Source organism: Chinchilla lanigera, unplaced genomic scaffold (genome assembly GCF_000276665.1).
Source record: "Chinchilla lanigera isolate Chin_1 unplaced genomic scaffold, ChiLan1.0 scaffold00029, whole genome shotgun sequence".
Lineage (NCBI taxonomy): Eukaryota > Metazoa > Chordata > Mammalia > Rodentia > Chinchillidae > Chinchilla > Chinchilla lanigera.
This window is the reverse complement of record NW_004955430.1, coordinates 7,038,800-7,054,924: the sequence shown is the minus strand read 5'-3', so window position 1 is coordinate 7,054,924 and position 16,125 is coordinate 7,038,800. Positions and strand designations below refer to the sequence as shown.

Below are 16,125 nucleotides of genomic sequence, written 5' to 3'. Positions count from 1 at the left end.
GGAAGGAAGGAAGGAAGGAAGGAAGGAAGGAAGGAAGAGCAGGAGGGAGGGAGGAGAAAGGAGAAAAGGGAGAGACTGAGGAAAGAAGAGAGAGAGGGAGAAAGAAAGAAGAGAGAAAAGAAAAAAGAAAAGGGGGAAACCGGTGGCTAAATGGATAGCCAGGGAATGAGTTGTTGGTCTCCACTTCTCACATATGTCACAAATGTAACATTAAATCCTCTTGGGATTTTTTTGGAAAGGGAAGGGACTTTGCTGAACATACCTTTGCCCTTCTCCAAAGAGAAAAGAGGCCAGCCATGATGGTGCACACCTATAATCCCAGCTCTCAGGAGGCTGAGGCAGAAAGATCACTGTGAGTCCAAGGTCAGCTTGGGCTACAAAGTGAGTTCAAGGCCGACCTGAACTGCATAGTAAATGTTTGTCTCAAAACAGAGCAGGGTGGCGGGGAGGAAACTTTCCTTTTAATAAATTATTCATTCCCCAAAAAGATGACTTCCCTCTTTCTCAGTCACCTTCTCATACCTCTTGATTGCTCTCTTCCTCATGAAAATATGGGAGTTTCAAATACAAATTAGACCTTAACATGGCTTTGGAGAATTTAGAAATTTTTTTCTCAATTTTATACCATTTCTCTTTAACTTCTTCACTATTAGCTAAATTTTAGGACTAGCTCAGCTCTCAATCAGTAGCATATCATCTCAGTACACATACTACCTAAAATTCCGCACACTGGGAAAAGGATGGGACCTAGAACTGGAAAAAATAAATTCAGTCTTTTACATTACATCATATTTTCCAGATTCCATTTCCTGCTGTACAGGGTTATTAGGAGATAAGAAAGACAATGTGGAACTATGGAAATAGTAGTTTTTATGACTAGTGTTATGATTATACAGAAACTAGAAACAATACGTATTGCCTACCGGTGGAGCTGTGTCATGCGTATGAACTAGCCTCTGGCACAAAGGTTTGAAGTTGTTTTTATCACATCATGAAAAGTGCTCTAAACAAGGCAGCAGGTTCTCAGCCTTGGCACTAATGGCATTTGAGGCGGGGAGCAGCTGTCCTGTGCACCATTTAGCAGCATCACAAACCTCTACCCACCTAGATGCCAGCAGCGCCCCACACCCTCCCACAGTTGTGACTATCCACCTTACCTTTCACCTTGCCAAATGTCCCCTCCAGGACAAAACACCCCAGCTTACCCCAAAGCAAGGTTGATCCAAATTCATATTTTAAAAGTATTTGGAGGTGCCAGGGATATAGCTCAGTGGCACTGCGCCTGCCTTGGAAGCACAAGGTCCTGAGTTCAATTCCCAGTACAAAAAAAAAAAAAAAAAAAAAAAAACCTCAGTAATGTCCATGTCATCTATTTCTGCTAGGTCCTTTCTTTTTTGCAGTGCTGGGGATTGAGCTCTGGGCCTTGCACATGCTAGGCAAGTGCTCTACCACTGAGCTATACCCCCGCCCCATTCCATGTCATCTATTTTTATTCAGTGTTTTTCTCCTTAAGGAAACAATGTTTATTTATTTCAGAAAAAATAAGAAATTTAGATAAATTCAAAATATGACAAATTCCAGGTATCCAATGACAATCTATAATGATAAACCTTTCAGCCCCTTTCTATATAGATAGGTAGTGCCACCTTAAAATAGAAATAAAATGAAAGAAATAAAGGTTTTTCTTTTTTCATTTTCTTCATTTCAGCTATTTATAAATGAATATGAAACAATTCCATTTGAAGCTATTTCGTACCTGACTGGTGAATGTAATTACGGAGGAAGAGTGACTGATGACTGGGACAGACGTCTCCTGTTAACCATGTTGGCTGATTTTTATAACCTACACATAATTGAAAACCCTCATTACAAGTTTTCTCCCAGTGGAAACTATTTTGCACCTCCCAAAGGCACTTATGAGGACTATATTGATTTCATTAAGGTAACTGGTATCACTGAAAATAGGGTTAGATTAACGTGTGATTTTTTTCCAAAAACAAATCACAAAATGTCCCCTTCTACCTATACGTTTAGACAAGCATTGCGGCTTCAGTAGACTTTCACTGTTTTTCTTTTCTAGTTGTTACTGAAAATTAGAAAAGTTTGACTCTTTTGTTATTTGATCTTTAATTATTTTGTAACCCTGTTTTTGTTCTGCACATGCCTGCCCTATAAATCAGTGCTTTATAGGACAGGAAGAGAAACCCTTTCCCCTGTCTGCTTATGTTACTGGTTGGGGTAAAACACAGATTAGCAGGAGAAAATGTAGACAGTTTGTTTTGAGGGTACTATTTTTAATGTACAGGAGCTTCACAGAAGTGAAGCGAAAACCAAAACGAGGCAACTGTACTTGGGAGGTTATATACTTTTAAATAAAGAGTGGTGGACTGTGGAAAATTAACTAAAAAGGGAAAAGTGGCCTGGGCTTCTATGGGCAATAAATTGTGAGGAAGTTATTAGGACACATGGAGAAGGGTAATGGGAGATAGGGGTTATCTTAGTGAGATCTCTTGTGCAGACTTCCCAGTGCCAGCTTTCAGTGATAAAGGATTGCTGACCTCATCCTGGTACAGGCAGAAAAGGCGAGAACTCTGTGTGTGTGTGTGTGTGTGTGTGTGTGTGTGTGTGTGTGTGTTGATACCGGTTATCACTATGTAGTTCAGGCTGGCCTTGAACTAAAGGTGATCTTCCTGCCCGAGTCTCCCCGGTGCTGGGATTACAGACATGCACCACCACACCCAGCCCATCTGTTGATTTTACATTGCTTTCAGCTTAAAATAATCCCTATGCTAAAGTGGTATGTTTTGGGGTGGCAAATCCTGACTCTCTCCCATATCCAGTGAAGATGCAATGGATGTATTTGTTTCCTGGTAGAAACTTCCATTTACTCAAGAGCCTGAGATATTTGGATTACATGAAAACGTTGATATCTCCAAAGATCTTCAACAAACAAAAATCCTTTTTGAGTCCTTGCTTCTCACCCAGGGAGGCTCCAAACAGACAGGATCCTCAGGAAGCACTGACCAGATTCTATTAGAAATTACCAAAGATATACTCAACAAGGTAAGACTTAGCTTAAAATATGTTGCTTATACTCTAATAGTAATTAAAGTGGTACTGATAGGGCAATCCAAAAACTCCATTTATCACCATTATGACCTCCATTTATCGCCTTGAGCAAGATACTTTACCTCTCTATGCATTCATTGCCAAACCTGTTAAGTTGTGAACATAGCACCAATTGTGTAAGGTTTCTGAGGACATTAAAGTGAGCATCAATTTAAAGTGGTTTACAAAAATAAATGAATAAAGAGAAAGAAAGAAGGAAGGAAGGAAGAAAGAAGGAAGGAAGGAAGGAAGAAAGAAAGAAAGAAAGAAAGAAAGAAAGAAAGAAAGAAAAGAAAGAAAGAAAGTTAGTTTACCAAATGCCTGGCACACAGATAAGTTCTTAGTAACTATAGCTGTGAATGAGCTAATTTCCTATGATTTATTTTAATTTCCAAATAAAAGGTAAAGGGCTTACTTTTTAATGGGGGAAATGTTCTGAACTTGCTCATTCAAAGACAGAATGATTGAGAGGAGGGCAGCATAGTCCAAGCTGGCCTTGAACTTACTATGTAGCCCAGGTTAGTCTCAAACTCCTGATCCTCCTGTCTCAGCCTACTGAATGCTGGGGTTACAGGCGTGTGCCACCATGGCCAGCAAGAGAATGATGTTTTATCTGTACCTTAGAGAGTGAGAAAGTACAAGGAGATAAGGTCAGAGCTAAGTTAGCTGCTAAAACTTTCTCTTTTTATAATGCAGTATAACCCAAGGTAGTTAACTCTGCTAAGTAAAGTGGAATGGTACTGTATTTTTACCCCTTTTCTGTAAATCTTAAATTCAATAAAGAACTACTAAGGGGACTCTTACAAACTGTAGTCCTCAGCACAGATCTTTGCATGTGCTCTCTAAGGTAAGTGTTATCAGAATCTCCTGGCTAGCCCAAAATGTTATCAGTAAATGTCACCAGGTTCTGGGTTGTTCGCCTCTCCTTCTGGAGTTAGATTCCAGGTTCTTCTTGTCCCAAACAAAGAACTGAATGAAACGAGCAAAAAGCAGTGGTCAGGTTTATTTGAAAAAGTAAACGTGAAGAGTAAGGGAGAAACGGGCTCTGCAGAGAGAGCGTGGGCTGAGTAAAAGAGGAAAAAGCACGATAAAAGTACACCCTGGGGGAAGCAGGGCGGGATATCATGAGGAAAGCCACAATCGCGAGTTCTTTGGGGCATCTTTGTCCTTTTGTACTGTCCAAATCTCGAGGAAACCCATGCAAACTCCTACGTATGGGTCCTGAGAGGTGCTGGTGGGATCCCACGCCTCAGGCCTAGGCCATCCCGTTGAAAACCTGCTCAAATTCTCAAAAGAAGGCCATGAGCAGGGCTTTGGGAACTGTTCTGCCCATGTGCTCTGGGATCTTGTAGTTAACAGACCACCACTACTTCCCCAGCCAGCTTTGCCATGCCCTAATCCCTTATGTCATTAGTACTTCAGTGCCCATGTTCAGCACAGACACTCTGGCAGGGTGGAATCTGGCCCCTACGCCACTTGCCTTCAGAGCCCACTACTCCACTACTCCTTTGCCTCAGCACTCCTTGAAGTGAGGCTGCTCACCACAAGCCTGGCTGTGGCCCCTGGAGAAAGCAGGAGAGTGGCACTCCCGATGGCACGAGTGAAAGCATACTAGCCTACCCTCACTCCACTCCTCAACTGCTGCTTCTGCCATCTCCCTCTTCTCACACAGGGCCACTGCTGCGTTTATGGGTTTCTTGTTGGGGATTTTTTTGGTACTGGGACTCGAACTCAGGACCTTGTGCTTGCCAGGCAGGTGCTTTTCCTGCTGAGCTATATCCCCAGCCCGGCGTTTGGTTTATCTCTGTGGGGAAAGGTTCTAACCCTCATGGAATGGTGGCTCTCACAAGATCTATAATAGACCACCTGGTGGAGGCATTTGGGGTAAGGGGACTGTGCTGAGCCAAAAAGCCTTGGAGTGACACCACTTAGTGTGCCTTGGAAAATGCTTTTGTGGGCCAGGGGTATAGCTCAGTGGCACAGCACCTGCCTGGCAAGTACAAGGTCCTGAGTTCCGTATGAAAAAAGGAGAAAAAAATGTTTTTGTATCACCTAGAGTCCGTCACCTGGGGAAAGTCAGGGAGGCTTAGCTCTCATAGTCTACAATTTCACTGATTAGGAAACTTCTTTGCCCCTTTAGGATTGTGAATTCCAGTGTCCTAGACTGTCAGCAGCCCCAAAGCCCCTTTCATCACTTCAGTTTGTCTGAGGGGCCTCATAGATCACACATCCAATGGCTTTCTCTCCCCCTCAGCCCTGGCATCCTGCTACACTTATAAGGTTAATTATTTGATAGTGGGATAAGATGTTTGGAACCAGTCAATAAGTGATTAGAAATAAATATAAAACAGTTTTGAAAAGGTAGATAACTTTTATCTGTGAAAAAATAAGATTGAATTTACAAAAAGAAATTATACAATGTTTCAGAAATATGTATCCCCTGCAAAGTGCTACAGTGCTTAAGAACATGAGGCGTAGAATCAGAGACCTGTGGATTCAGACTATTTGGCTGTGTGCCTTTGGGCTAGTAATTAACCTCTCTGACCTTAAATCTCCCCATGCATAAAATGGAAATAATAATCACAGGGTCGGGGATCTAGCTCAGCAGCATAGTGCCTGCCTGGCAAGTGCAAGGTCCTGAGTTAGATTCCTGGTGCCAATAATAATAATAATAATAATAATAATAATAATAATAATAGCCACCTAATATTGTATGCTAAAGATTAAATGAGATAGTCTGTGGAAAGCAGCACAGTGCCCTCCAAATAGTAACAGCCTAATCTTACCTATTATAAACATTGTCAAATGACACTATGCATTCGAAGAATAATTTGTGATCTTCAAAATCTGTTTAGCTCCCAGAAGATTTTGACATTGAAATAGCATTAATGAAGTATCCTGTAAGGTATGAAGAGAGCATGAATACTGTGTTAGTACAAGAAATGGAACGATTTAACAAGTAAGTATCTATATCCCAGTGATTCAAAAGGCAGCAAAGTTGCCAGGTATGGTGGCACACCTGTAATCCTAGCACTCAGGAGGCTGAGGCAGGAGGATCTTTGCAAGTTCGAGAGCAGCCTACACTACAAAATGAGTTCAAGGCCAGCCTGAACTGCATAGCAAGACCCTGTCTCAAAAAGACAAAAAAAAAAATTCTAATGCTTTCATCCCAGAAAATGTTAAATATCTGAGGTGGCATTAATTAGTTTAATATAACCTTCCTACTTATACTGTATTCAGAAATTATAATACTACTTTGTACCCCATAAGCATTTACAACTATGATTTGTCAATGTACAATAAAAATTGTTTTTAGAAACTAGCTGGGTCCTAAGAAATAATACCAGAAGCAAAAGTTTTGGTATGCTGGTTGTATTATTTTCTATATTTAAAAATGCATGTGTAGTGATTATAATGGAAAATGTTCATTCAAGTATCACCTAAAATTATCTCCCATATTGCCAGGTGGGATGTGGTCATACCTTAGAAAACACTCCTGTAAGTCTGCAAACACGATTCCTATTATTTCATCTTCTAGAAAACTATATGTTGACCTTAATTGTCATGTATGTGTTGCTAACATAATTTCTTTCATTGCAGTTTGATTATAACTATACGCAGCACTCTGCAGGACCTTGAAAAGGCTATTAAGGGTGTAGTTGTAATGGATTCAGCGCTGGAGGCACTTAGTAGCAGCTTACTTATTGGAAAAGTTCCAGAATTGTGGGCCCAACGATCATACCCAAGTCTTAAGCCCCTAGGAAGCTACATCACAGATTTCCTAGCCCGGTTGAAATTTTTACAGGTAAAAGAATATTTTAAATTATATATATATACATGACTGAGGTGATGTTAGTAGTTGACTGCAGTCTCTTTAATCTCTCTGAGTTGAATGGAATGTGATTAGTAGTTTTATGGTAATCTAATCAAAATTTTAGAATCTTGAAAAATATACGCATTTCAAAATGTTAAGTAAAAGCTTACTATTTTATTTGAAGCAAACCCAAGATACGACATTCATGTTTCCAAAAATTCTAAGCTTGTGATTCTGAGACTATAGTTTAATGTTGTCTTGTGATTTTATTTTTTTGTTTGTGCATTTTTTGCCTTTTTTTGAGACAGGGTCTCACTATGCAGTTCTGGCTGGCCTTGAACTCACTTTGTATTGCAGGCTAGCCTCCCACTCACGGTGATCCTCCTGCCTCAGCTTCCTGAGTGCTGGGATTACAAGCATGCACCACCATGCCCGGCCTTATCTTGTGATTTTAATACCTATAATAAATCACAAAGAAAGCCAGAGGCTTGGAATTATCAATTATTACCCATTACATTAACATCAATACTTATCTTTTATGTCATAAAACTAAGGAAAAGATTAATGTTTTGAGTTCCCCGAGCACACGTGTGTGTGGCGTGGGGGGATGTGTACTCACATACAAACACACACAGAGGCTTCAGTCCATGGTTTGTTGCCCCCATTGCTTTGGGCTCTTGATGAAGCAGAATATCATGTGGTAGAGGCATATGGTACAGCAAGGCTGCTCATTTCATAGCAGTCAGAAAGTAAAAGAGAGAAAGGAGTGGGAGTCCCAAAATTCCCTTTAAGGGCATATCCCTAATGACCTAACACCCTCCCGTAGACCCTATGTCCCAACAGCACTACCACCTACGGACCCAGCCTTCCACACATGCACTTTTGGGAGCCATGTAAGAGCCAAACAATAGCCAGGCGTGGTGGTACACGCCTTAACAGTTACCTTTTTATTATACACAAAGCTTGCTTCATGTTGAAGCTAACCATGAAGTAACCAGTGCTTGTGAGGCCACAGAAATTCAGTCTTCCTTGTTTCCACTTCCGATTTTTTCCAGCCTCATAGGTCAACCATTTGACTTTTTTTCTTTTTGGGGGAGTGTGCTAACATTGTGAGCTAAAATGTGGGTTTGGAGTATTCTGTCTCAGAGATTTACCAAGGCACCTGTGTAGCTTGGGATGAGAGGCACTGTGTCATATAGAATCAATGCTGTTGTAACGAACAAAAATTCTGACGTAGCAGAAAGAAAGTTTGTTCCCCCAAGTAACTGGGGGTTAAAGCGGCTACAAAGGGGTGGTGCTGGCCGGGCGCGGGGCTGCGAACTGGCTTGGACAGCCCCGGAGCTACCCCGAGTCTCAGGTTAAACCCTAAGATGAGAAAAGCTGGTCTCTGAGCTCTGAAGGGGCTGAAGTGACTTTAGCCACATCACGTGATGAAAAACACCCTCCTGAAAATATTACTGATGGGAATACAGAAACACTTTGGACCACCACAGGAATGTGTCCCCACGAGTTTGTTATTTGTTTTCACAAACATGCTAAAATCGAAAAGCTCATAATCCAGAGTTACTTAGTGTCGACCTTGAGGGCTGGAAAGCGCACATCTAAAGAGCCTGTTGGATTCGAGCAGTGGATTGAAATAGATTTAGTGCACACAGAGGGACAGCTGAAAATGAGGAAATTAGGGCACATGATGGCCATGCTACCTACTTGAGAGTCATGGTTCTATCAGCCTTCCATCATTTCGCATCTCTGCATAGCATTTCTGCAGAGGGAACAGTAGTCTTAAATTCTTCTTAGTAATTACACAATGATGTTCCTTGGAGATTTTTTAGCAATGTATTTATTTAAAAACAAAGCTGTCATTGATATACTTTATTAAAAGGATTTGTCAACCTGGAAAAAAAAAGTAGTTACACATAAGTTTTGACTTGGGGGCCGACATGGTTACCTAGTCCTGGCTTCTTGTACTTCGCCTCTGGGCTCTGTTCCCTTTGGGTGAACTCTGTTCTCAGTTAGGTTCTCACCTGATAACAAGATAACAGCAGCAGCTCGGGCCTTATCTCACACGACTTCAAAAAGTTGAGTTTCTTTTCCCTAAACATAAGAGCTTCTGCATCGTTTGCTTTGAATGGGTCACATGTCCATTCCTTGGTCCATAACTGTGGGTTAAGTGTGATTGGCCAGGCATCAATCATGTACCCACCCCAGGAGGCTGCATGGAGCTCCACCACTGGAGCTCCATGGACTAAGGGTACAGGAGGGTTTGTCCTCCAGAGGGAAAGAAAGGCAGTATTACTTTAACAAAGGCAGAGAAAACAGCAAGTGCTCACCCAGGACAGAAGGGACCACCAAAGAGTTCAGTTTAATTAGATGCTTGAAGGAAAGTAAAAGAGAGGTAGGGCTAAAAATACACTCTGGGACCAGACTGAAGTATCTTGCGCAGGAGACTAAGCGGCTCAGGCTTTAATTTGGTGGGTCACTGAAGAATTCAGTAGGTCGCTGAGAATGAGGTGAGATGATAAATCTGATCCTAACTATACATGGTCAGATGGTTTCTAGCAGCACTGTTCTAGATGTATTCAGCAGAGAGGGAAGCAGCAAGGGGGCAGTGTACTCTAATCCAGAAGCAAGACCCATGGGCATCTGAGCTGGAGTGGGCAGTGGGCCTGAGACGGGGACCGAGAGGGTAAAGGAATTGGAATCAACACAGGAGGGCTACGGTTAAACGATATGTACGATCTTTAAAGACAGTGGCTTTTGAGTAGGGTAAGTAACATAATAAATCCTCAAGTAATTTACATTTAGCCTTTTGTAGAAGGTTTGAATCTTTCAAACTGTGTTTCATTCAGAATTGATTCATTTGAATTAATCTTCCATTAATTCAAATTTCCAAGAAGCATAACTAGAAAGGAAAAGAGGTAGGACAGTGTGCTTGATCCCCCCCGACACACACACACACCAGTATCAGGAAGTGTATGTCTGGTAGTATTTGTAGAAGTGGAAGGATGGACATAATGTATTTTGTTTTCCCTTTTGTAGGTCTGGTATGACTCAGGGAAACCCTGTGTGTTTTGGCTCTCGGGTTTCTTTTTCACCCAAGCCTTTTTAACTGGAGCTATGCAGAATTATGCCAGAAAATACACCATCCCTATTGATTTACTAGGATATGAATTTGAGGTACAGTAACTTGCTAAACTCAACAGTACGTCATTACAGCAAAGCTATGTATTTAAGCAAGAAAGATATGCAGAATTTATATATTATGACCCATTGTAGGAAATTATGCTTTTCAATTTTTGTGTTCCATGACAAACATATATACTGTTTGTCTTTTTATCACTAGTATAGAACTTTTCTTTCTTTCAATACTTGATTCAAATAATCCAGTGTTGTTCTACTTTAGGGAAAATTAATGTGCACTGGAGTAAAGCCTCATAAAGTGCTTCAAAAAGAACAACTGGGATGGGGGAAAAGAGAAAAGAAAGAACAAAGGGGAAAAATAAAAAATACATATTTTATGTGTATATATATATATATACACACACACACAAGATAGCTAATAACTGTACTACTAATTTCTATTGATTTATTGAAAGGAACAGTTAATGTTTAATTGTGTGATCAATCTTACATGCCTATATCTGGTTATCTGAGTAACCACTTTGAAGATAACAATATGTAATACAACAAGGATTGTTAATTTCCTATCACCTTGCTTTGAAATTCTGTATCATTTTTGTTGTTTTTATGTTGTTTTATGTCTTCGTTTTTGTTCTTTTCTCTTTAAAATAAAAATGCACAGTATTTTATATTACTGTATACAACAGCTAAAAGATTTATAGTTTAACAAGCTGTTACATAGTAGAGTTTCCGAATATGCTCTGAGTATTTAGCCAGTGTTTCCTTTCTGAGACTCAGTTGTGTGGTGGAGAGCATTCCCGTGTGGGCTTCTCCCTGCAGGTGATTCCTTCTGACACATCTGACACAGCACCAGATGATGGTGTTTACATCCACGGACTGTATCTAGATGGAGCACGCTGGGACAGAGCAAGGTCAGTGGTTTCAACTGTAAACCTCTCTTTGGTTGTACATGAGTCATAGGGAATATAGGCAGATGGTCTGATGCTTTTTTTTCTAACTAAAAGGCCTCTTCTAGGGAATAAGTCAAGTAATACAACATCAGATTTCGGCTTTCCCCTCATCCCAGTTGCTCTTTCCTTTTGAGCAGTCTCTTTCTCTTTCACAGTATCTATTGTACCTTTCAGATTTTATTTAGTCTTTCAGGTTCTTACACTAGGGAGACAATACAATGTTTACACATGTGGGTAAACATTTACACAGGCTGGCACAACTGTGATGATTTTTTGATCCTAAACAATTGTTAGTTTATATTTCAAATATTTCAGTGGTCTCATTAGTAGAAAATTTGCTGATTATTTTCCTGCTTTATTTATTTTATAATGGAAAGTACCTTCCATTTTGTAATGTGTAGAACTGACCCAGTTTTATTTATATATATTTTTCCCAATTTTCAATGGCTGACAGTTATAATAAAGTTTCCCTTTAGTGAACAGAAAACTTTTTCTTGCATGTTGATAAGGTAATAAATAAATACTTGAATAAATATTGAATGTCCAGCTTCAGCCTTAGAAAACTATTCCCAGTTCAGCTCAAGGCCAGCCTGAATTGCAGAGCAAGACCCTGTCTCAAAAAGAAAAAAAAAAAAGAATACTATTCCCAGTTCAAAATACTAATACCAAGTGAAATAAATCAGATAGAGAAGGTTAAATGTGACATTATTTCTCTTATATGAGAAACCCAAAGTATAAATAATTTAAAGGGAAAAATAAAAGATAAATGATAGGAAACTGGAAGTGGACCTTTTACAGATGGGAAGGGGATTCAGGGATGGAGGAAAAGGCAAGTGAGGGAAGAAGAAAATGGAGTCAGATGTGATCTGTCTGTATTTGTACCAATTCCCCATGATGAATGTACTCAGTACGTATCACAAACACGTACTAATAAAAATGAAATAAGTAGGAGTAGGGAGGAGAAAATATTTCCCTTAGAGTCTTGGCTTTTAACAATCCATTCATAGGTATAATACTCTGTTTCTAGAGCAGGGCTACCTTGGCTCCCAAGGGCATGTTAAAAATTGGTGTTAAGGGGGCTGGGGATTTAGCTCAGCGGCAAAGCGCCTGCCTGGCAAGCGCAAGGTCGTGAGTTCGGTTCCCGGTACCGGAGAAAAACTAAAACCAAAACAAACAAAAAAAAGATTGGTGTTAAAATGGAGTATTACTCAGCTATAAAGAAAGATAAACTCGAGGCTTTTATAGGTGAATGGATGCAACTATAGATCATACTCATAAGTGAAATAAATCAGACCCACATATGCTCACCCTTAGGTGAGCAATGAGGTAGTTCTGCAGAGATAATTCTGAAGCAGAATTCTGAAGAGACACTGCTACGCATAGTTCTTTTTATTATTTTTTCTTTTTTCCTCACTGTGTTGGCATTTTTGTTCACTTATTTTCCCTTCTATAGTTATTCATTGTTTATTTACTTCTTTATCTGCAGTACTGGCCTCACACATGCTAGGCAAGTGCTCTACCACAGAACTACATGCCCAGTCCTTTTTTTAAAAAAAATTGTATTACTGCATACATAATGAGCACTCAGTATGTATTCATTTTTCCTTCTTTCTTTCCCTCCTTCTCAACAATGTGGTGTGAAAAGTAGTCAGACTTTCTAGATAGGCGGCTCTATACTTGAATCTTGAAAGTGGCACTTGAGGACTATGTGACCGTGAAGAGCACTCGGCCTCTCTGAGCCTCCATGTTTACGTGTGGGGTAAAACAGGGTCGCTGCGGGAATCGCTGTGATGGCACGATGCCTGCCTTATGAACGCTGCTTAGCTGGCAGCCCTGATATCTGTCCACTGTGTGACATTTTGCCTTTACATTATTTGCTTTTGTTTCGCTAATATCCAAGTAGCGATCTCTTCTAAGAAGCAAATTTCAGAAACAGCTAATAACTTCTGTCAATCTCTCGTTACAGTGGGTTGCTTGCTGAACAATATCACAAGCTTCTGTTCGACCTGATGCCCATCATATGGATAAAACCATGTAAATATATTTTTCACAAAATTTCCTTGAGGTTTAGGGAGAATAATGACACAGCTGTTGTTCACTGCTACCTGAAATAAATTTTTGTTGAAACCTTTTAGGATTTAACTTGATTGTAATTTTAAAATGATAGAATATCCGCAATGGAAATGCACAGTTCCCCTTTTGTGGGTGTAGCATTTGTATTATTGTAGGACTATCATACTGCTTCTTCGTGCCCTTAGCTCACAGGATGCATCATTTTCTTTACTCATCCATCCCACATACTTCTGCGAAGGCTTTCAGAGACCGAACGCTTGCCATCCAAGTTTGGTTCTGAACTCCCTTTGCATGCTGTTCAGAGACACAAATAAGCCTGACGCAGACCCCAGCTTGTGTCTAGGATTTTCTGCCTCTAAGAAACCCTTAGGCCAAGGAGTCAGCCCAGGCACATAGGTATGCTGCAAGCCACATGAGGTTGAAGCCACTTTTGCCCCCTTAGAGAAGTCACTTACACCTTCCTCCTTGTGCCATCACCGATATTTTTTATTCTTTTTGTTATTTTTTTTCATTGCTATGGATTGGACCCAGGGCCTCGTGCATTCTAAACAAGTACTGTGCCACTGAGCTACAGCCTCAACCCTAATTTTCTTATTCTTAAAAAACAATAAATAAAAACATTTGCAAATCGCCCAAGCATCACCACCCAAGCTAATAAATATCTCTTATTAATGTGGTTCAATTTTAAGCAATGTGGCCTTAGTTTAGAAAGACTTAAAAAAAAAAAAAAATACTCCTAATACTTTCTATCTGGCTTTTCAGAAATTGAACATAGATTATTTTTGTGAGTTGGCAAAGAGAATTTATTAGTGTATTTTTCTTACTAGTAACATGCTAAAAACAGTTTTAGCTTAATTAATGGATTTCTTCAATTAGTGCTCTAAGTGGTTGTGTTTCTCCTTTTGTTTCTTTGTTGTTGCTGTTGCTGTTTGAGACAGGATCTCACTCTACAGTCCAGGCTGGTCTTGAACTCACTATGAAGCCTAGGCTGGCCTCGAATTAGCGGCAATCCTCTTGTGGCAATCCTCCTGCCTCAGCCTCCTGAGTGCCGGGATTACAGGCATGCACCACAACACCCAGCTGTGTTTCTCCTTTTGAATCTTTCCCATTACGCATACTGTGTTTTATTCCTTCACTATCTTCTCTTATTCCTTGCCTTCTAAATCCTCTTGAGTCTTTTCATGCCTGCTAAGTGATCAGAACTTTAAAATTTATTCCAGACTTCTAGACCTAGAATCATTTACCACATGAATCACATAATAATAATATATCAATAATAATATATCAACTGTAAATACTAAAAAAAATTTTTTTTGGTACCGGGAATTGAACTTGGGACCTTGCGCTTGCCAGGCAGGCACTTGTACCACTGAGCTACATCCCCAGCCCCAAAAACCTTTAAGATCTTCAAATATCATAAAATTGAGCCAGACGTGGTAGCACATACCTGTAATCCCAGCACTCAGGAGGCTGAGGCAGCAGCACTGTTGCAAGTTCAAGGCCAGCCTGGGCTACAAAGTGAGCTCAAGGCCGGCCTGAACTGCATAGCGAGACCCTGTCTCAAAAAGACAAATAAATATATATATATATATATATATATACACACACACACACACACACACACATATATATATATATATATATATATATATATATATATATATATAAAATCTTAGATTTGGTACTGACCATTCTTTACAAGATAGCAATTGTGCTTTTAGTACCAGTTGCTATTTTCCTTCACAAACTGAGTGTATTTCTCTTCTTTACAAGCGCAAAAGTCCCAGATTGCGAAGTCAGATGCCTATGTCTGTCCACTGTACAAGACAAGTGAACGTAAAGGAACTCTTTCCACTACAGGACATTCTACTAACTTCGTCATTGCCATGTTGCTAAAAACCGACCAACCCACTCAGCACTGGATCAAGCGTGGTGTCGCTCTCCTCTGTCAGCTGGATGACTAAACTGGACAAACTAGGAAACATCTGAAAGTTTTAAAGATTGTTTCTACTTACTTAAAAAAAAAAATTATAAAGCCAGATAAATTGATGTTGTTCTTTTAAATGCTCTTTGTGAAGGGTCTTTGCCTTCACTGTTCTCCTCCCCAGTACACCGCGCCTGACGGGAGCGCAGCCTGCTAGCCAGACTTCAGAGTTCCCAGCCAGACACCACTGGAAGAAAGAATGAAAGGCATATGAAAAAAATAACTGAAGCTTTTATTTAGTTTTAGTTTGATATGTTTGTAAAAAAACATTGTGGGGATTAAATCAATAAAATTTAACTGATACTAGAAAATTATTTTTTACTAATGTTAAATCATTCCTTCAGTTTCGGTAGTATTTTACTTTCTACTCAGTTATTTGAAGTTACGGCACATGACCATTTTACATAAAGAAATTGTAAATGAGCAAAGTATTAAAACAATGATTAAAGCACTAACTCGCATAGTTCATACTTTTAAAATATTGCTCCCAGTTCTCATGGTACCCCTGTGATCAGGAGGAGACACTCAGTAGTGAAGCGGGTATACGGAGGCAGTGAGCTGGCGGCAGGCAGTCCTCACTGCAACACCTGCGGGAGCATTGTGCTTCTTGGTGTTTGCGTCATATTTAATTGGAAATGTCAAGCTGTCCCTTTCTTTTCTTTTTATTATTATTATTTTCTTTAGTAGTTGATATTTGTATCACTTAGTATGCACCCATTAACACGTTAACAATTTTATCATATCATTAACAGTTTAAAGATATTTCAGCAAAGTAAAATTTTAATCAAAATTGTATTGTCTGCGTAGAATTAATTGCTTCCTTGGAATTCCTTAGTTCCAAGGATGCTTAAGCCTGCAGTTCTGTAAACCAAAGACAAGGTAGGTACAAATACCCACTGAAGCTGGACCACTGGGACAGTCACTTTTGGTAACTAAAGTCAGAGAAAAAGGTTTAGTCTCTTAAAGAGAAAGTTAATTCTGGCTTACAGTGTCTGTGTGAATGAGTCTTAAGAGAAAATTCTCTTTGTATGGGAAACCCCCTGCAGATGCTTGCT

The 16,125-nt window shown here is 39.9% G+C and overlaps 1 protein-coding gene across 4 annotated transcripts in view; it reads left to right on the top strand.

The window, feature by feature from the left end:
• Positions 1-15,855, top strand: part of Dnah12 (dynein, axonemal, heavy chain 12) — a 233,858-nt gene extending 218,003 nt beyond the window's left edge. For all 4 annotated transcript variants that reach the window (XM_013515596.1, XM_013515597.1, XM_013515598.1 and 1 more), the window contains exons 67-74: positions 1,709-1,942; positions 2,875-3,063; positions 5,964-6,067; positions 6,709-6,913; positions 9,962-10,099; positions 10,883-10,974; positions 12,980-13,047; positions 14,860-15,855. In XM_013515596.1, the coding sequence (XP_013371050.1) occupies positions 1,709-1,942; positions 2,875-3,063; positions 5,964-6,067; positions 6,709-6,913; positions 9,962-10,099; positions 10,883-10,974; positions 12,980-13,047; positions 14,860-15,050 (1,221 nt within the window). In that variant the 3' untranslated portion in view covers positions 15,051-15,855. The remainder of the gene's footprint in view (positions 1-1,708; positions 1,943-2,874; positions 3,064-5,963; positions 6,068-6,708; positions 6,914-9,961; positions 10,100-10,882; positions 10,975-12,979; positions 13,048-14,859) is intronic.
• Positions 15,856-16,125: the final 270 nt, after the last annotated feature.